At 43.5% G+C, this 21521-nt stretch overlaps 1 protein-coding gene across 1 annotated transcript; it reads right to left on the bottom strand.

The window, feature by feature from the left end:
• Positions 1–428: 428 nt before the first annotated feature.
• On the bottom strand, positions 429–21370 carry COG7 (component of oligomeric golgi complex 7). The gene is made up of 17 exons (XM_040592210.1): positions 21108–21370; positions 20403–20551; positions 19771–19887; positions 19416–19584; positions 17415–17497; positions 16513–16635; positions 14441–14639; positions 12360–12487; positions 11620–11774; positions 10347–10463; positions 9753–9818; positions 8828–9014; positions 7703–7843; positions 7162–7245; positions 5097–5211; positions 2696–2839; positions 429–1236 (listed from the first exon to the last, which is right to left on the bottom strand). Exons 1-17 carry the CDS (start codon positions 21271–21273, stop codon positions 1070–1072), a joined length of 2310 nt encoding a protein of 769 aa, XP_040448144.1. The 5' UTR covers positions 21274–21370; the 3' UTR covers positions 429–1069.
• Positions 21371–21521: the final 151 nt, after the last annotated feature.

Here is a 21521-nt window from a genome sequence, read left to right as displayed (position 1 = left end):
CATCAGGCTAATGAGTCCTAAAAGGACAGCCGCAAATGCAGCATGACAGGGACAAAAAATGACACCTGTACAAAAGACAGAGGCTGTCAGGGGAAAAAAAAACAAACCCAAAAACCAGCCAAAAAGCAAAGACAGCAGAAAGATCTGTGGACCAGGCTAAATGCTGGTTAGAGGCAGCCTGAACCAAGTTAAGGAAGAGACAAAGACGCGGACATCAGGAGAAGAATTATTCCTCCAAGGCATCTGACGGTAAAAAGAAGAAAACTGTGGAAGTAGGTACAGATAAGGGGAAGAAAGATGTTTTGCCCCCTCTGAAACAGAAGAGTTTGCATGAGGTTTTATCCAGCAGTCTCACACAACTGGCACTCCAGTTTTGAAACCCCATTGTTTTCTGTCCAGTTTCCTCCTAAGAAAGAATACTTAGTTGCTTTGTAAAAAATCTATATACGAAGCTTTAATAAATTTTACAAGAAAGCAACACTTTCATTAATTTCTTATAAACTTCATAGCAGCATTCAGTAGAATACATTAAACGCACAAGGAACAACCTACAAAACTGGTTTTATTCTCAGGGTTGAGCTTGATCATGCCTAATCTACTAACTAACGAGAAGGTCTTCTTGACTTTGTAAATAATGACAGTCTTGAGCAATGATGATTGCCTCCAGGTAGAAGAGCTTCCAATCAGTTGATCTTTGTTGCACCTACCCCATAATTTTAGATTCAGAATTGATTAAATTTTCCGAAAAAGCCAGTCATCTTACCGCTGTGAAGCATGTACTCTCCAGCAAACAGCAGAACATTTCTAGTCAGAAGCCAGCACTGCTCAGCCTACTCAAGGTCATCCAGATAGTTTTTGGTAAATTTGGCCATAGGACGTCCTTCCTTATTGCTAAGGATGGAAAAATGGAGCAAGCTTTTCCTAGACACAGACTGTTATTAAAAGTTACTCAAATAAGTTCCCCTGTTTCCCAGAGATATTTTCACTGTCCTTCCAAAGTTTATAGGGAAATAAAAAACTACCCAAAAAGTTCAGACCTTGAACAGTGTCAGCAGCAGGGACATTACAGCTAACACTCCAGGCCCCTCATTGCAGCGATGCTGCTGGCCATTCTGCGGGGCACGCTTTTTGCAGCTTGACGGTAGTCCTCTGGCTTTGCTTTCAACAGAGTTACAATATTTTGCAGTGTTCTTGATGGCTGAAGGCCAAGGGCATCCATCACATTTATTAGATAATCTGTAAGATTAAAGATAAACATGTATTTAAACAGGTAACAGACACTGTGCAAATAAATGAAAGTTATCCTTCGCTCTTCACGGCAGCTAGAATCCTGTCACCGGTAGCTCAAAACCACACAGCAGCGTGTTTGGAATCGAACTGTACCGACAGGTGTATATTTTTAGTATTTTTGTCTTCCTGTACACTAGATCAGACAACCGTCTGTTTTGTTCAGAGGACTCAGACACATTCTGCCACGTTTCAGTATCTGCACACAACACCCTCAGGGTGGTCAGTCACCAAGGTCACAGACAAAGGATCATAATCACATTTTCAAAGGCAAAGAGCTTGCAACAAAGCTGGGAAATTCTGCAGAGGCAAGTGGCTGTCAAGGCAGGAGGGAGTTCCAGCTCACTGATTCGAAGTCAGTTGGGAATTAAGGATGGCAGGGAGGAATGCCAAGCAACTAGCCTCTAATCTACTGGTTTGTTTTTAAGCAGTGCCAAAAAAAAAGTATTAAAAAAATCCAGGCTGAGTTCACTGGCATCCAAGCACACTTTCTGGCGAGCTGAGGAGACACCATCTACCCTTATTTTTCAGCTTGGCCATGGGGAAGGATCCACAATTTAGAGCAGGAAAAGAACTAACTGGTGTCTACAATAGCCGTAGTCTCTTGGCAACACTTTCATCAGCTTCGGATAAGAAAAATCCATCTCCTTCATATCCTGCAGAAACGCCTTCCCCAACACCTCCCTCAGTCACTCTGAATGGCATGGGAGAAGGCAGAGATGAACATATGCCAACTACCTCCTATTCTGCTGCTGAAAATTGCTCCATATTAAAAGTAATTTTAGTCACCTCGCACCTTCAGAGCAGCAGGACAGTAAGTTAGCCATGGCAGGGGAGCTGATCCTAAAGATTTTGTGAAAAAGGATGCTGGTCAAGTGCTCCACAATTACTTAGAAGTCCCTTAGCTGATCTCCCCTACCTCAGTTATCAAGTGGATGGAAGAAATCAACCAGCTGTCCCCTTTGTAATCCACTGGTGCGCTCCCCAACAGGCTTGGCACATGGCGTGTACCCTCTGTGCAGCATATACTGGCAGAACATGGCACTCTGATGAGAAGGGAAAGAGCAGTGCCATGCTTGGAAAGATTACATACAGATCTTTCTTGCTAAGACTCACTTGCAAGGGAATCTTCTCAGCTGAAAAGGACTTTGACTTCCACAGTCAGAAACACTGAGCAGTGAAGAAGCAGGAGCACCTACTGGAAAATCACCCCTCCCTCGAAGAGGGATCTGACAGAACGCTTTGCAAAAGAGAAGCTGTGAACCACTCCACCATGCTGGGCATCAGATCAACGCACTCATGATTAAAGGAGAAACGCACACTGCAGTTTCTTCAAATCTAATGTAATGACAGAGCAGCCCACGTGTTATGGCAACAGTTCTTAGGGCGACGTGCGCATCGAGCTTACCGATGTCTGTGGCAAGCTGCTTTGTTGAATGCACGGTGAGCTCCGGTATTTGCAGGATGACTTCGCAGTACGTTTGCATCGTAGCTCTGGCAATGGAGCCTAGCCAGTAGTCAGCCATGTTGTCCAGCTCAGGCAGTTCATCTCCTGGACAGAAAATTCTCGTTAGCTGTCAGCAGTCTCATTCAACTGCATTTGCTGGTTTTGTAACAAAATGTAATTCATAAATGGTTAACTTTTTTTTCAAATGGGACATTAAGGTATTCAGGGTTTATCATCTGGTTTTGGAGTAAACAAAGCAGTTACATAGCCTCCCGGATACTATACAACATGGAAAGCCAGCTCACGACCCAAAACACTTTCCTCATTACTTCTCCAGGTAAGTAATTTCTGACAGGCTGACGGGCGATCAGACAGGGATCAGGGGCACTGCCTGGCACGTTCTATAGGATCATCTTCCAGGAGTAGTTTACAAACTACTGCAATGACAAGGACTCACAGGGTTTTTTTTTCAAGCCCCGAAGGCATTCTGTGTTCATGACTGTTTTGAAAATTAATGAGCTATTGAACATGTAAATGCTTTAAGATGACAAAATAAGTAATGCAAAAACCTAAAGAGCGTATTCTCAGAAGGGTACAGGAAGACTATAAATACCAAGCTCTATGCTTCCTTCACTGTCAGTGGAAATAAACACCAAGAAGAGATTAACCACAGCAAACTACGGTGCGCTGCCAACCTGCTGGGAAGCTACTGTTGTTAACTGCAGCACGATTAATGGCACAACAGGTAAGGACAGCCACCTGAATAAAGAATGTTAGCCAAAACTCAGCTGGCTGCAAGAAATTAAGGAACAACATGCAGAAAGAACTCTTTCATGTGTTCTGTGGAAAACATTTTGAAGAGGCACCTGGGCCATAGCTGTCCCAGACAACAGCCACCCATAGCACCCACTGCAACTCCTTCAGAACATTGTGGCTGGTATGTAATCACTAAGGACCCAAATGGAACTGGTAGTAGCAGTGGGACTCTACTAAATTTCAGCTGGTGTTAGTACAGGATGAAAAACAAATTTAAATTAAGCAGTCAGCACTTCAGAATTGTGTCCTTACTGAGAAAGAACCTGACTATGGAGACTGGAACACGTGGTCCAACCCTTAGGAATTGACCATTTCCAAAGATGCAAAACGTGTCCAAAACAAGACAGATAGAAGACTAATTTCTGACCATGGGCTCCTAACCTTTGTAACAGATTGGCATAGGTCAGCACGTCACACAGGGTGTAACAGTACTTCTTCCTGGATTTACAGTGAAAAAAAGGTAGAGGAAAAGGTGGTTTACAAGTAAACAGCATTACTATCATGCTTAGAGAACAAATAATCTATCCCTGAAGAAAGGAGCTCAGGGGCTACTCTTTTCCTAGCAACAAATTAAGGGGCTATGGTTCTCAGCAAGGCCATGGAGGACTGCATATTACACCACAAGTGATTAATGTAAAATTAAGTTTACAGGACATTCTCTCCAGATTTCACTAGGGTCTGAAGCTGGAAAACTTCATACTAGGTTAGTTCCAGGCCGCAGTTGTTTCACGAATCCCAGTTTAGAACCATCTGGAGATTAGAATACACTGTATGATCACTGATGCACAGTCATTTTCTTCAGTAGACGGGGACATTACATGAGGGGGTCAGCCAACCTAACAACTCATCACGTCTAAACATGGTCACAAGCCTCCTCTTTGCCTGTTCCTTGCTGTGCGCTCCTGCTGGCTCTGTTGCATAGCAGACCTCTTAGGAAGTTGATTTAAATCACTTTGACCCATTTTTGAGAGAAACTAGGCCAGAAAAAGTGAATATTTTTCTGTGGGATTAATGAATAGAAACAGCCATACTGTGGAACCAGCACAAAGGAGAGGGCGGGAGTGCAAAGTTGGAGCAAGATGCCCCTTAAGCGAGCTGTTTGAGAGCCCAAGCCACTCCATAAACTGCACTCCAATGGACAGGCTGACAAGGAGCAGAAGTCACAAAAGCTAACTTAAGAAGTCTTTCAGGCTGGTTCAACAGTTCCCTTCAAAGTCTGGGAATTGACCCAGGTACCTCCTGCTCACTCCCTGCACCTAAGATACTTAATACTGCTCCAACTCAGAAACAGTAATACTTCAGACCCTGCACCCCAAACCACAGTTTTAATGAACATTAAACTTAAATAGACCCAGCCTCTGGTTTGAACAAACCCCAAAGAGTTTTACTCACTCCTGGTATTACCAAGAGATTCTTGGAAGAAACAGCATGAGTAGTCAATAGGAAATGGATCTCAAACAGCTTTGTTACCGTAACACATCACAGCCATGTGTCAAAATGTGACAGCTTTCCCCCAGACACTCTCAAGTCTTTGGTTTTATCCTACCTTGTTCTGGGGGGTAAGGCAGTTTTCCAGCATGTAATGCCAGTTCCAATGCAGAATCCTCTTGAGCAACAAATGGCTCAAGGTGGAGAGGAAGCGACATAATATATTGCCCAATCTAGAATAAAAGCACAAAGAGCTGAGTCACTGAACAAATGTGAAGCAAGTACTTCACTAGAGAAAAAAAGAGTCAACTACAGTAATCCACACTCGAAAGCAGAAAGCTGAGCTTGACAGCAACCCACATTAGCTCAGAAACAAATTGGCTCTTGCTCATCATTACACTTAGCACAAGAAATGATTTTTCACAAGGTCAGAGAACCAGTCATTGAAACAATCATGGTAAGAAAAACCTGCACAGAGAACTGCTACTCCAAGCAAATCTTTTATCTCTGGAATGTTCCTGGCAATTTGTTTTCTAGAACAGAATCTAAGAGACTGAACCAAGCAAAACCACTGAAGAAGAAACACATATTCAAGTGACAATATAATAATGAACTACAGAAACATCTCTCTCCCAAAAAGGGACCACACTCCCAAATTCACACACACATAAGCTACGTAACTTCAGGCATACAACAAATACTACTTTGTTTATAAATTATTATCTGCGCTACAGAGACTAGTCCTAGGCACAGATACAGTTCAGAGTACCCTGCCTCCCCGTTATGAGGCATGCTTGTTACTAGCTTTTTCCTGAGCTCACATCACGTGCCTTTTCTTCTACACAGCATATGCCACATCAGTTTGTTTCTAAACTCTACTTTAGCATTTTTAGTTTTCAATTTTACTGCACAATGCAGCAGTGTTATTTGAAGACTACCCAAGAGAAAGCCTTGGTTCAGTCTTGGCCCACCTATCACTCAACAGCAGGATAAAGGGTAGATCTGAAAAGACGTCAAAACCCAAATGCTTTGTATCTGAAATTTTATGAAGTTCCTCTTTGCCTTTGGACATGCAGAAAATCCCTTTGATTCCTCACAGCATCAAGTAACAACCATATACGTCTCAGTTTTAACTTTCAGTTAAAGTGGCAGGTGAGCAGATACAGCCTCTTACCAACCATGCATGTCTTCCTTAGTGAACTGTGTTAATCAGAAAGCTACTTAGAATTCAGTAGAAACCTTCCCTTGAATTTTTACCTTATACACCGCCCATGAGCTTTCTAAACATCATAAAAGCCTCTCAGACAGCTAAATTCAAACTACCCATAATAAAACTGTCCCACAAGTTGACTGACTATCCATTTCTATACATTTCTTTTTTTTTTCAGGAGCACAGTATAACAGTTTGTAGGCCATAAGCCAGAAGAAAATACAATATTAAAAGCTTTTGGTTGCAGCCTGTCCTTGAAAAATCTGTTCCCTGTGTGATGCACAGAATGACAGTAACATAAAAAAACTTGCTTATCAAATTATACTTTGTATTCAGATAATAATAGCCGCTAACATTAATATCTGAACTGCAAATTTGGCAGTGACTTGAAACGCCAACCAGGAGAATGGGAAAGCAATGTGAACACTGTTCAGCAGCACCGAACTGAGGAGTGCCTAGTCAGAAGGAATGAACAGCTCACTTTCCTTTTCCACTCAGACACCCCACTGCCAGAAAGGTTTCATTGTTATTCCATCAGAAAGAGAAACCAGGGAGTCACATGGGGATTAGAAGGGTAAAAGCTCAATCTGACTTCGTAGTATGATTAAATCACTCCAATACACATTGCAGGAACTCCTCTGCTACATGAGCTGCGTTATGAATATACATTCAGTATTCCCCAGCTGGCATTCCCCGCCCCATTGCAGGAGTTAACACTGTACACAGGGCAGTTCAGCAGAGAAGAACCACTCCTTGTGCTCCCAATGTTCTTTTGCTGTTCCAGACCTTGACAGGGATTTTATATAAAAGCTACAAAGAATGGCACAACTCAATTGATAATGGCTGAACCAGCAAGAGCATCGATCACCATCCTATAAAATTTTAACTAATACTATGATTTTACAAGAAATTGGGGAAACTCAGAGATTGCCCCAGCACTGGGCTTTCAGTAACTATCCCTGCAAGCTCTTACATTGCTGATATATTCCAGAGGAGTCAAGCTGAAGTTTGGCAGGTCATCTGTCAGGGTCTCACCAATGCCACCAGAATTCCAGCTCTGTAAGACAAAAAGTGCAGAATGAATCTATGACTTTCTGGAGCATGAAGTCTATCGGTACTCTAGGAAGGGGTCACTCAACAACATGAACTGTGACTACCCACGGACTTCCAGAAAGCAGAACACAGATGGTGCGGCAACTGCTTCCCTCGTCCTCCCTCAGACCCAAAACATACACACCCTTTCCACATAGCTTCCTGTGGGAAATACATGCTCACACAGGTTAGAAAAGCAGCATCTCAAACACCAGAGCTTGCAAACACAGCTGCCTCTTGTGAATGCTGTGGATGAAAGGAGGTAAACTTTTCTACTGACTGTAGCTCATGGAAGAAACATGATACCAGAGGGAAACATCCTGAAAAGGAGAAAGGTAAGCAACATGGAGCGGTGCTCCACCCTAAGGTATCCCACAGGTAAACGTTGCAGTTTAGATCAGATCAAAGTACCTATTACTCACCTCCATCTTCGAAACGAGTAAAAGTTGTTGTTTGATGCGAAGAAAAACAGAATCAAAAGCCAAGTGGTGCGCCAGCTGGTTGAGGCGGCTTAAGGCAGATCGCGATGAAGACAACAGGTTGTGGTTACTTGTACCTTTTTCCTAACACACACAGAGAGATGGAAAAATGTTTACATACAGAAGTCATGAAACTGACCACAGAGAAGCTGTGTTAACATTCTTAAAGAAGTCTTTATTAGGCAATCAAGAGCTTTCCTCTGCAATGGCACAGCTTGTTTCCTTATTCTAACCATTTATTCAAGACAGAAACTGCACACTGCTCCCCGAAATGTGGAACAAATAATCAGCATCACATTCCAGCCATGCCAGGCACCAGTATAGGCTAGATACTGAGACACTTGCAGAGATGGCAAACTGCCTTTTACACAAAGGGGTCAATCAACCGATTCCCTGCATGGAATCAAGCAAAAGTTTTACATGAAGAGTACCTATGGAACTTGACTATTCAGCTAAGGTTTTAAAGTCAAACATAGAACACTGAAGGCAGAGCTGCCCAATTTGCAAGTAAATTAAGTGCAAAAGAAATCAAAACATTTTGAGGAAGTAAAAGACTCATAACCTTGACTTCACTGCTACATGTGACCAACGATGGCAAACATAACTTTGATAAACGAGAAGATAACTAGTCATTCTACACTGTTCACAGACACATGCATGAATGAACTTGCAGAATTATATTTTGGAATGGATATGGCAGCAGAGCATAAGTGGCAAAGAAAGTCTTGAGAAGCCAGTACGCGGGCTCCAGCATTTGAGGTGGCTCCAATACAACCTTCCCAATGCTTTCTGTGACAAATTCTCCCTCACCTGAACTGGTAAGGGCACGTTCACAAAACACAGCCAGATCTGGGGAGAGATAGAATGAGTCCAGACTTCCTCGGTTTGGACATTTCACCTCCCCACAGATCGGTGTCTCTGTGGAAGACTTGGAACACAGCCCATTAGAAGGCTGCAGCTCAGGATGAAAAGTAATCAGGCTGTAGGGGGAATCCAGCTCTCATCTACCAAATGTGGGCCCAACAGCGTCCTGTGATACAAGCAGGCTCTTCCAGGCACCAAAGCTACCTTTAGAGTGTAAAGCGTTTCCATAAGGCTGGCATACTCAGATGGATTCTCCTTCAAAAGATAATTATATTCCTGCCAGGGATTCTTTAAGGAGCTCTTCTTTTCTGCAGAACTGGTATCCTGAAAGCCAGAAAAACTACAAGGGCTGTAGGAGTCCGAGAGATACTTCCCAGCAGTTGAGAAAATCCTGAAAACAAGTACACAAAAGTCACCAGCAAAATCCTCTGAAATCAGCACTGTTGTTCTCATGTTGGTCCAATGACCAACACTACCTTTCACTACTTCAAAGAAGAGTATTTTTTGGTGGCAGACACGCCAACTCTCACATCTACTGTGCAACTCAAAACCTGCAAAAATATTGAGCTGAAACAGAGAGGATTGCACTCTCAGAATGTCTAGCAAATGGAAGACGCCCAGTCTCTGGTGCACTGCAGGCCACTGGGTCCTATACAAAGCACAGGCACTCGAGTCAGACTAACGTACAAGAGGCTAAATAATGCGCTGCCTACAAGCAACAAATGATCCATGTGCTGCCTGGGCTTGACACTCCTCAGATTACAAGGAATTGATCAGTTAAGGCACATCGAGATTCACTTCAGCAAATGATTCATGCCGCATCTCACAAGGGGGGTGAGAATCTTGCCAGTTTGATCTGGTGGAAAAGACCCCAGTCTGGCAGTTCCTTTGATGGCCAGCTGGGTATCCAAGAAAAAGGATTTTTGTGACTGTCTCAGGCCACACAACCGAGTGGAACAGTCTGTGACCCATCTCCGACATTTCAGAAGACGGGGAGGGGAAGTGGGGGGAAATCACAGTGGCTCTGCTTTTCGTTCTTGGTCTACACAAGGAAAGCACCTTGGAGGTTGTTTTCTTTCAACTTCATACCTATGCTGACAGCTCATGACTTAAGTTCAGCAATGCTTACCTGTTGGCCAGTTGCTGCTCAAAGTCTCCACACTGATGAAGGAGCTCACCACAAGTAGTAATTATCCTGGAAAAGGACAAGACAAAAACACGTTGTGAGATTTGAGGCAGGTAATGCCAGACACCCCCCTAGACAACCCACTGCAAACACATGTCAAATAATTACAAAATGCAGTAACCAAACAGGACACACATCTGTCAAAAGTTATTTTGGCTATTAACTCTGCATCCATTTGATGACATACTGCATCTTTGCCCAACAGCCTCATCCATATGCGACTTCTTGGTGTAATGGCTAAGGCCAGCTCAGTGTCACTGGGAAAAATTCTAAGAGCTGCTGATATTTCAAGCGATACGACATGCAGCCTTGCTCCAGACAGGGTGGGGAGCCTCACAGCACTTACTGTGCCAGCAGCAACCTGAAACCCAGTCACTAACACTAACGTTCACTGCATAGCACTGCAGCTATGTGAGCATAGGCCTGCATTCTGCACTAAGAACTTGTGTAAACTGACCCCAAGTAATTCCCTTTCAACTTTGATACAAAAATCAGTTCTGAGCCAGGCAAAAAATAACCCAAACAAACCCCTTTTACCGAACAGAGTTTTGGAATGCAGTCCAGTCCTCCTGGAAAAGGGAATCTGATAAAACATCATCCAGTTTACATTTCTTTCGTATAGACTGCAATGTATTTGTGAAGTCAGATGTATACCTGTAATAAGAAACAGAGGAGAGATCAGCACCAGCATAAGAGAATAGGCTGGAGAGCAAAATAACTGCATGGCCTGCAATTGCTCATTCAGTCCTCTACAAGGGCCAAGTAAGAACCAGAAATATTAAAAGGAGTTCAGAAGAGACACTGTTGTCCAGTCCAAACACATGAACGTGAAGAACTGATCAGCCACAGCCCAGTCAAGGCACATTAGAAGACAGAGAGAAACTCAGGGTAACATATACTGTGTGGCTACTTCAGTTTGCTGCATATGGGTTACCAAGAACTCTCCACTCATATGAGAGGGTGTAAGGCATTTGTGTTACCACTACACTAATCACATTTCCTAGGAAAGACCAGAAAAAGTTTATAAGGCTACTGCTACTCCAACATCACTTGGCCCTTAGTCCAGGAACACAATGACAACAATCTCATGAATTTGTTTTCTCAGCTACTCCCCAGATGAGAACATGGATAAAAAGGAGAACATTTTGTTTTCCACACACCCCATTTTTTTAAAAAAAGAAAGCCCATAAGCTGGAGGCATGCACACTGCTATGTAATTGCCTATAAAGAAGGTGAGATCAGAGAAGTGTGCTTTCCTCTTCCCCACAGGGCAGCAAGGTAACAGCTTGATTTATACATTGTGAGCAGCTTTTTCAGTATCAGGAAAAAATACTGAAGTAATCAGTACTGGAATACTATCTAAGCGGGCTGTTAGTGATATTTTAAGACAAGAACTTACAGTGAACCTCACCCACTAGAGTATCTCACACTTACAGGCAGATCGTGAATGTGAGGTCACTTGCCCCACTGAGATCTACTTTCACCAGCCTAATTTGCCTTTGATTTATTCTGTTTCGGGAAACGTTTTCCCCTCCAAAAATATTTATTAAAAATGAAAATTCAGCCCAACCAGAATACAAAACAGCTGAGAAAAGTCTTCAATTTAGCCACAAAAAGCCTGTATTTTTCCCCTAAGAAACAGTCGCTGCCTGAATGAAGTGGTAGGAGGGGATATCAGATGATTCACATTACTACCATGGATACTTTCCGCTCTCAGACATTTTTCATAAACTACAAAGTCCTCGGCCACAAACTGAATCCTTGCTACACCCTTGGGATAAATGCAGCAGTGTAACTAAAAGCACCTTACTTTGCAAAGAGAGCTTTCAGGGCCTTAAGGAGCCCACACACTCCCAGTCCATCAGTGAGTTTGATGCAGTTGTCGATGGCTCCAGAAGCCAGCATGAAGAGTTTGCTGACTGAATGGTTCAGTTCCTGGACACAGTCAATTACTTCCCAATGCTCCTAAAAAGCAACAGAATTGAGCCTGACACTTCTTTCAGAGAATGTCCAGGCACTGAAGACATCTTGGGTAACATACCGTTCTCTCAGTATCCTCCAGTCTCGTGAAACACTGAAGGGAGAACAACACCAGTTGCTTCCACCCTCCTACAGTGACTGTTAATAAAAGTCAGGCTACCAAATCCCACAGTTACCAGATCTTCAAGGAAAAACAGTTATGCCAACAACAGAATTTTCTACAAAAGGGACTTTCCTCCCCCAGATTCTGTTCTTAATAAATTCTATTGAACCTGAAGGAGGGTCTTGGTTAATAGTAATATTTTGGTAAAGTCTTTCTCTAGCAGATCCACGCAGTGCCCGTTACTGCGTGAAGGAGAAGAAAACAGTTACCTCCAACCTGACAGTGCTGCTGAAATTAACTTTATTTCTTAAACAAAATTTACTTAACATTAAAAAATATACTGCAAACAGGAAACACTACCAAAAAATTAGGGTGGGAAAGACAGCAATAATTATGACTAAGACCCTTGTATTTAGTAGAAGCTTCAAGCCCCTCCCTGCATAGTTGAACAAAGACTGCTACATTACCAAGGGCACTGCACTGATCTGAATGAGAAGATTTTCTTCTTCCAGGTCTCCATACTCAAGTTGATAGGGTTTGTATGGACCATACACTGTTTCCACCAGTTCCATCACTTTTACCAGGTTCTGCTCCTCTACAAAGAATCAGATGTTTAGTCTATAAATAGATGAACATGCTACTAAAAACCTTGTTTCAAGCAATGTGCAGTAGCTCTTCAATTAGAGCATGCTGCCTACGCAGGCTTGGAATGTTACCCAACAACTTTAAGTTTCAACTACACAGATTTTATTTTATTTTTATTTTTAAATGAGGTTATTATCTTTACCTGCTTCCTAAAACCAAGATGTTCTGCCTCAACAAATGTGTCAAGAAAATTATCACTCACTGCTCCAGAACAGCCTGGTGACAAAAATCTATTAATCACCCCAACCTACAGTAGAAGGAAAGTATTGAAATGATTTGAGAAGTGAAACACATTACTCCCACAACTTAAAACACAGGCAATCCTCATTTATCAGAAAGCCTGGTTCATACTTAAAATAATTAACACTAACTCAATTCACTCAGCATTGCTGAACATACTGCTTCATGGTGTTCAACAACCAGAGCTGAACATGAACCATGAACTTAGCATTTCAGTGCCTTCTGTTGAGCAGGGAGCTGCAAACCCAAACAAAAACCAGGTCCAAATGATTATTTCTTGCATCAGAAATGGACACCAGCTGTTACCGTGGAACTTTGCCAAACTCACACTAGCAGTAAACCATAATTACCTTGAGTCCTGGATACAAGAAAAAAATGTCTACGCCCTAAGGATGGACAAGCAATAGAGCAGGTTGTCCAAAGCCTCCATGCTCGGACGTTTTCAAGATCACACTGGACAATACTCCAAGTAACACGGTCTGACCTCATAGCGGATGTTGCTTGGAGCAGAAAGTTGGACTAGATCATCTCCCAAGGTCCCTTCCAACCTGAATTATCCTATGAATCATAACTGAACCCTCCCCTCACATACACATATGTAGGAACTGGTTTGACTCTGCTCTGCTAAGTCACCTGACCTTCCCATTCTTGAGATATTTCTCTTCCCAAGCATCTTACCCCCCAGCAAAAGACATGGAAATAAAGTTGTTTTTTTTTAAACGCACTCAGATAACAGTTCAGCATCTGTCTTCCTATTCCATTGTCTTCTAAAATTTGACATGATTTTCCAAGTCCTTTTTAATAATTTCCCATTACAAACCACAAATTAAGCTAAGCCAAGGACAGAAAATGACTGACGAGTACACAATCACAAAGACAACGAAACCAGACACAGTGACAGTCATACTCCCTGAAATTGCCCAGTAATCATAATTTACATGATCAAGTAAAAATCTGGGTTTAAATAGCTCAAGACAATGTTACATGGAATCAAACACAGGAAACACAGCATTAGGAATGCTCCATTAGCTTTAATTTAGGATTTTCCCATACCCCGTCTTTGAAGGGGCCCTGCCAGATTAGTAAAGAACTATAAATAGCCAACAGTTCAAGCCAGGCAGAAACCTGTGTAAACACAGCACCTCACTGCTTTGTGGTTTGTGGGAATTATCCAAGTCATGACCAAAATGAGAAGACAAACATCACAGAATAAGGAAAGCATGGGTTAGACTTTGAATCAAACACCAAGGATGCTGCTAGGCAATAAACTACCAACGGTTCAGAGATTATATCTAGCCCCGCAGTTTCACTTAATTAAAACATAAGGCAGTAGCAACAGAAAAGCTACAAAATAAAATTTAATCCCTCTTAGACAGAAGAAATAGTAATGCTTGTAAAAGGGTAAGTACTAAATACTATTTATCTTAGACAGCAAGCATGCTCAGAACAGGTCTGCTTCCGTAAAGTCATCCAGGATCGTACCATATCTTTGGTGTAAGATATATACATATATACACACACCAAGGTACAAATGCCACATACCTGGTCAACACTGTAGAAGAGGTAAGCCCTCCCTCCATGTAAAACTAAACAAAATCCAACAATAGAACTTTACAAAGGAGTTGACAGAACAGAATGACAATATTCAGGGCAAGAGCCTTACTCAGGTTTGGCAGCATTGCTGCTTCCAGCCCTTTCGCGAAGTGGATGGTGGCATCATAGAGCTCCAGCAGCTTATTCAGCTTGGGTTCTTGGCCTGTTCTCTCCATGGCAGTGTTGAGGCAGACAGGGATGGAAGGCACCAACGCTCCCAGAGTTTGAATCAACAATACAGTCACAATTTCATGGGGGTTCTTGAAAACCTGTAGCAGCAGAAAAACTACTAGCTAAAGCACATTATTTCAGAGAGCAGAGCAGCAGACAGCTTTCAGTGAGCCCCACAAGGTACAAACCACATGTCACTGTCTCATCAGGGACAATCACAGACTGTCCCACTCCAAACTGAGCAGGACCTGTCTGTCCAGGGGCTGATACCTTCTTCAGCCCTCCTGAACAAGTGCTGCTGCTTGGCTGGCAGCAGCAGCCTTCATGCAAGCGGCACCGCTTCCCAGAAGCAATCATGCCCACTGTAGTCTCCCTTATGCCCCAGCCACAGAGACCTGTGGCTCCTGAAACAGAGGGGGAAAAAGGCAGAACAGACAGGTTTGCAAATGCTGTCAGCAGAGAGGCAGGCTGCCATAACCAGGGAATAAATAGTTGGGAGAGAAAGCAGCAGCAGCCTGACCTGGACATTTTCACACTCAATTACCTATTAGTGAAAGACAGTAATACACAGATCAAGAAGATGACATTTTGTGTACTAACAGATCACAGAGTCCTCAGATGACATGAGCTCCCAAGCAAAAGGGAACAAAAGCAAATTTGAAAAACCTCACAAGGGGTAAAAAAACCAAAAGAGGTTTGCTAAGACTGCAAGAACCTCACTAACCTAGCACACGGGACAGCCTCATTACAAAAGTCTGAGTCAATACATATTTACCACTGAAACTGTACTTTGAATAAAGCAACCAAGAAATGAGAAGACAGGTATAGGTCAAAACCAGAATTCAGCAGAACACAGGCACTACAGTATTTTGAAAAACCACTTGGCATTTGAAGGGCATTTGAAAACAGAGCACTCAGTTTACACAGGTGTGTTGGGAAAAAACACATATCAGTAAAATATCAAGAAACAGTACTATATCATGAGCCAAATTACTAGTCAGATAGGCAGAAATCAGTACTGGAAAGGCTAGAACAACTGTAATCAGCTGAGAAGTTTTATTTACACACACCACCCTCAATTCCACTAGCATAAAATGCATTACAGCCTTTTAGTGTGACTTTTCAGCTGTTCTCACTCATTTGCTTTGAAAACTGGGATCACCACAAAAAAAGGTCGAAGGGTTCTTCAGAAAGCAGAAGCAACACAAGAGATTGAGTGACACAAGCTTTGCCCCATGTGCCATTTGTCTCTTATAATCCCCAGTTCAAAGAACATCTGCCAAAATGTAAGCTGACATCTGACCTGTAATTCACATCGAACCATTAGGCAGAAAAAATACAATTCAAGAAAACATTGAGCTCCTTTGCAGTACAGGCCTAGCACTTGCACCAGCCTTCGTAACAGGAAGATAAGAATCTTTTACCCTTCATGGATGAAAAACTCTTCCAGCCTCAACAATGTAAACTCATTTCTTCATTTCACTACAGGACAATAACTTTGGCTCCTACATTATTCTTGGCAGGAAAAGCAAGTACACAGACCCAAAAGATGATAGCAGAAGCCCTCAGATTTCTTGCACAGAGTGACATGAATCAGTCCAACATGACCTTGAGGGCTTCCTCCGGGCCAAGTGACAAAGTAATTCAGGCATTTCAAATGTCTTGCAACAGAACACATTTGCAACACCAACAAATTAGTTTTAACTTAAGATACAGATGAAAGTGATAGAGCAGCTTTAATGTCAATAACATAGCAACCTTGCTGTTGGTAGAACACCAGAAATCAAATCTTGTCTGCAAGAGCTGGACAACAAGCAGAAAGTATGTTCCAACTCCTGTCTTGCATTAAGGCACAGCGTGTAACTCAAAGAGTGAGCACTGATGAACTATTCTGTGGTTTATAAGACTTAAGAGCACACGCTCAATCTCATCCTCTCCCATAACTGCACCAATATTAAACAGCTACTGCACCTGTGTTGTCCACTGAAGTTGTGAGTGCCAGGTCCCAAGAAGTGTGTCATACAGTTCAGTCAACTGGCGATTTAAGCTTAAGTCACTTTGGCAGAGATCCTGCCACACTGCCACCAGCTGCACCTGCAGGAGTAATGAGAACCATTCTAAGAGGTGAACTGACAGCCCACAGATCTAGCTTTTGTTATTTCAAACCAAGAACTTCCCACGGAAAGCACCTTTGCTAAACCGCAATGCCCACCCTCGCTCCTCTCTCCAGATTTCAGCATAACATTTTGCTATAATTCAGCACCACAGAAGGAAAAGATTTTCAGCATGAAGCTAGAGGTTTCTTAGTTGATTCAAAGATTTAATTAACATTGGTATTTTACTCATAAAATGAGACTGTAACTGATACCCCCACATAATAGTTGAAATACTTGGCAAGCCCCAGCCTTGAACTTAATCCTCAAAAGTCACAGTCCTGAAAGAAATTTGAGGATCAGGTTATGGCTACAGAACTGTCTGGAATTCCAACTTTTAATCTTACCTGAAAAGAGTTTACAGAAGTCAGCAGCTGGCAAGTTGCAGCAATAAAGTTATTAATGACATAGCACATCCAAGAAAAGCAAACCAAAACTATAAGGCACAGAGAAATCAAGCAGAACCACATATCCTATGTCTACCGTAGGAAGGCACACAAAGCGCTGAATGGAGAATTACTCTTGAAACATGGGGAGTAACCAAAGCTGTTAAGAGCCAGCTGAGAAGTCAAGAGAATGAAACATGGAAAAGAACAGGTTCCATCCTCCTTCAAACAGGAAGGTACAATACGTGAAGTAGCAGCTCCCCCTGCAGCCCAAGACAAGCAAGAATGTAAATTTGCATTTTATTCCTCCATATTAAAATATCGAGATACTTACCTTGTGACATTTATAATAATAAGCAAGAAGCTGGGGCATCCGATCAATTTCAGTGAAGACTTTAACAAACGTTTTTGCCTGATCTAAACAAAACAAAGTAACAGGCAGTTAACAGTCAAGTCTCAAAGCTCTCAGAGCTGACCAAGAGAACTCTTCTTCCAAGGAGTATGTGCAACAGCCTGTACAGAAAGACAAAATTACACCTTTTGTTTGCTTGCCTACTCAAGTAAGAGCGGAACTGCCTAAAACACATGCTAAAACAAGAACAGGTAGCAGACATGAGGAATTAATTTAACTTAAGTTTAACTTCTTAATCAGCAAATGTATCTAGTATTACAGACAAAACCAAAGCATCTCCTAGAAGGAAATCATTATTTTCCCAGAAACAAGCCACTGCCTACAAAACTAGAACATATGTCACAAAGTCCTCAGCTTTGCTTTCACCACTGCTCGAACTGATACCTAAGCTAGCTGCCTTGAGACTGACTAATGGCACAGTTAGCTCTTACACAAAGCTTTGAAATCCAAGTTCCTCAAAAGCCCGTTGTGTACTGTAAGGCAGATGACTACAGTTCTGTCCACAAATATATCTGGGGTCAGAGAAATTAGTAATGAGACCTGGTTTTTCAAACAGGACCTGGAACACAGAGAAACTAGAACACTAAGTAACCTGAAGTACTCTTCATCTGTGGAGGTCACTGAATACAAGCTGTCTGGGGATATGTTTACAGACTTGTATTACAGTTGTAGGAGCTGGACTTCAGGAAAAAAAAACATGACTCCACAGAAAACAGAAAACCCTCTTCAACAGGAAAAAAAGCTTGTGTCTCCACACGCCCAGATCAGATTTTGGAAGAGAATGCAACAGTGCTTGAAGTGATTCCTTCTGAACAGTATGCCCAAATAAAGGACCTTATACCAGCAGACCTGCCACCAGCAGCTTTCTTGCACCCGTATGTTTTCTTTGGTGGAGAAGAGAAAGAGGGTTATTTATATCCTCGTAGAGGATATAAATATTCAATTTACTTTCATCCTAAGCAGAGAAAATATTCCAGAACATCATCCTTTGTCTTGCCTTGAATTTCTCTGTAAAGGGCAATGCACTGCAACAGCAGAAAAAAGGCATGGGACCTACTGTGAAGGTGATGAGCACAGACCAAGAAAGACAGGAAGCTGTGCAGAGAAGGAAAGCCAGAAGAACAGGAGATAGAACAGCGAGATCTGCACAAGGGATTAAGCACATTTGTTAGAAGCACAGCACACAGAGTTTCCTCCCTCCTCCGTTCCCTCTGGCTGTCTGCAGCCATGCGCTGCTATGCTTTGCCTTTACATAGACAAGAACTCCAGAGCGCTCTGCAGCAAAAGCACCACAGCCCAGATCCTCACTGGGACCTCTGGGTGCACACAGATGAAAGACAACAACCAGAACAAGTATTTCTCAGAAGTGCTGTGACAGTAGGAGAGGGAAGGAAGAACAAAAAGAACAGTCCAAAAAGTCGAGTTTTCTAAAGAAGAGTTTACAAAACAGCCTTTACAAGGCAGTAAGGCTTCACAATGTTTCCAAACAAATCTTTTTTTTGATTACAACACCAAGCTGTAACAGAAATGCCCGGTAGCACTGTGGTAATGCAAAACTAGAGACCTTTTGCTTACTTGAATAGCACTTCCCACTTGGAGAGCACCTGTGGCATAACTTAACTATGACAAGCAGGGCAGCCCTGCCTCAGCATCTCCATTTCACCCATCTACATGGCCTAGAAAAGCAGCTCATATTCTCCTTAATTCCCACAGTGGCCACAGGTACACCAAACTGCAACAAAATTGAAGATGCACTGGATTGCAGGCATCTGCGGAGCACCTAACATTTCACGGCATCTGGCTCCTCCAGAAAAAGCACACAGCCCAGTGCTAGAAGCTTTCTGGACATCAACTGCCCACCAAAAAACATTTTACTTTTAAAAAGACAATAAACTCTGCAACGACAATAAATGAGTTACTGACCTACAGACTGGGAGTTAAAAGCAGCAACAATCTGAGGGCTAGCCATGGCCTCTAGTCGGTTCTTCAGGGCCTCCAGATGCACGCACTTCTCTGAGTAATCTGGTGTGTCCACAAGCATAGCCAGGCTGCTCTGCATACTTGTTAGTTTGGCCGAAATCACAGACACATCCTGTCACCAGGGAAAGGCAACCCCATTACCAAACATGACCTTAAAAAGCATTAATACCAGTTTCATAAAGACATTTTACAAACAGGTACATGTTTTAGAGTCACTTCAAAAACCTACATTTAAATGCAGTTTCCCTGGAAAGCTGAAGGCAGAAAGACCAATCACAAAGAATAATGCGGTATGTACCTGTGTTTTAAGAGTCTCTTCAATATCTGCACTTAATGTGCTCCATTTGTCTGCTTCCTGAAGAGACTCGGCAGCCAACTGCATTCTAGACTTCACTCGGTCAATCTCTACCAGGACCTGAAGAAAAAAAAAATAATAATGTTACCCATTGAAAGAAAAGATGACTGCTGTACATACTTACATTAAGGAGTTATTTTTAGCTTGGGTTTAAAAAAATGTGAAAAGATCATGCTGTTACAAGGAGGAACGAGCTGGCTGAAAGAGCTAGAGATGTTAAATCAACTTCCAAAGTCAGACAACAAAAAGTTAGTTTCACTTCTGGATATGCACTTCCAATACCCACTTTGTCTGAAAAATGCTATGCATCCCAGCTAACAAAAGGCAGAAATCTTGGCAGAAACCAGTGTCCTCAGTCAGGTAACAGCAGCTCTGTCTGAACTGAAACAGGATCAGCTGTTCCTCAGGAAATGCAGACTGCACTGCTCTGTTATCACATCCACTTTTCTACTTTCAGCGTTAAAACAAGTGGTTTTGTCTATCTTAGAGTTCACAAGGTTGTTTAACATGAACAACTCTAGGAACTTTAGAATTTCACAAGTTGCAGATAAACACTATGGCAGACAAGAACCCACCTGCATTGACTGAGCTGTATCTTCTTCAAATTTCTTTATATCTTCTTTAACAAGGATCATTTGCTCCTTCAGGAATGTTGCCTCCTGTTTCAAGACCTCCACTTCCCGGAGGACTCTGGGCATGTTCTGGAGAGCCTGATGGCTTGTTTCTGCAGAAACACCAAGCAGCACAATGAGGAGGGCCTGAGAGCCCTCACAGGAAAAAGGTTTTTTTTTCAATAGTCTTGTATGATCTTCAATACTTGGGGGGAAAAAACCCACAAACGAAGCAAAACAATCAGGAAAACTTGAGATGTATCTTTAAAGTTTAAATATGCACTCTTTCATAGAATCGTTTCAGTTGGAAAAGACCTTCAAGATCAAGTCCAAGCCTTAACCCAGCACTGCCAAGGCCACCACTAACCGTGTCCCCAAGCGCCACACCCGTGTGTTGTTTGAACACCCCAGGGACGGTGACTCCAGCACCCCCTGGGCAGCCTGTTCCAGGGCTGCACAACCCTTGCGGGGAAGGAATTTTTCCCAATATCCCATCTCAACCATCCCCGGCAGGGGCCGCGGCTCCTCAGCACCCGGGCAACCTGCCAGGCCGCGGCGGCTCCAGGCGCGGGCGGGCAGCACCGCGGCGGCAGCGGGGAGCCCCAGGCCCCACACCGGGCCCAGCCCCGCACGTTTACCAGCCAGCACAGCTCCCCCCGCCCGCCCCACCTTCCACGGCGTTGTTGACCTCCTGGATGAAGAGCTGCAACTTCATCACCAGGGTGGCGGCGTGCGCGTCCACCTTGCCGGGGGCCTCCTGCTGCACGGCCCGGAAGGCCGCGTTCACCCAGCTCTTCACCTCAAAGTCATCCGACAGGAACCTGGAGAAATCCATGGCTGCCGTCTCGCCTCAGGGCCCAGGGGGCAGGCCGGCCGCGCCGCGCACCGGGAACCGCACCGCCGGGCCCCTGCCGGCCGCCGTACCGCGGGGCGGGCCCTGGCGGCGGTGGCGGGCCCGAGGCCGCGGCCTCCCCCGGCGGCACCGGCGCCGAGGCCGGGAACGCGAGGCTCGGCGGGACTGTGGAGGGGAACGCGCGGGCGGGCCCCACGAGGCAGCCCCGCACCGGGCCAAGCGCCGGGGCC

The sequence above is a fragment of the Falco naumanni genome, chromosome 4 (genome assembly GCF_017639655.2).
Source record: "Falco naumanni isolate bFalNau1 chromosome 4, bFalNau1.pat, whole genome shotgun sequence".
NCBI lineage: Eukaryota > Metazoa > Chordata > Aves > Falconiformes > Falconidae > Falco > Falco naumanni.
Note: the sequence above shows the minus strand (reverse complement) of the source record. Positions and strands in the feature narration are given on the sequence as shown.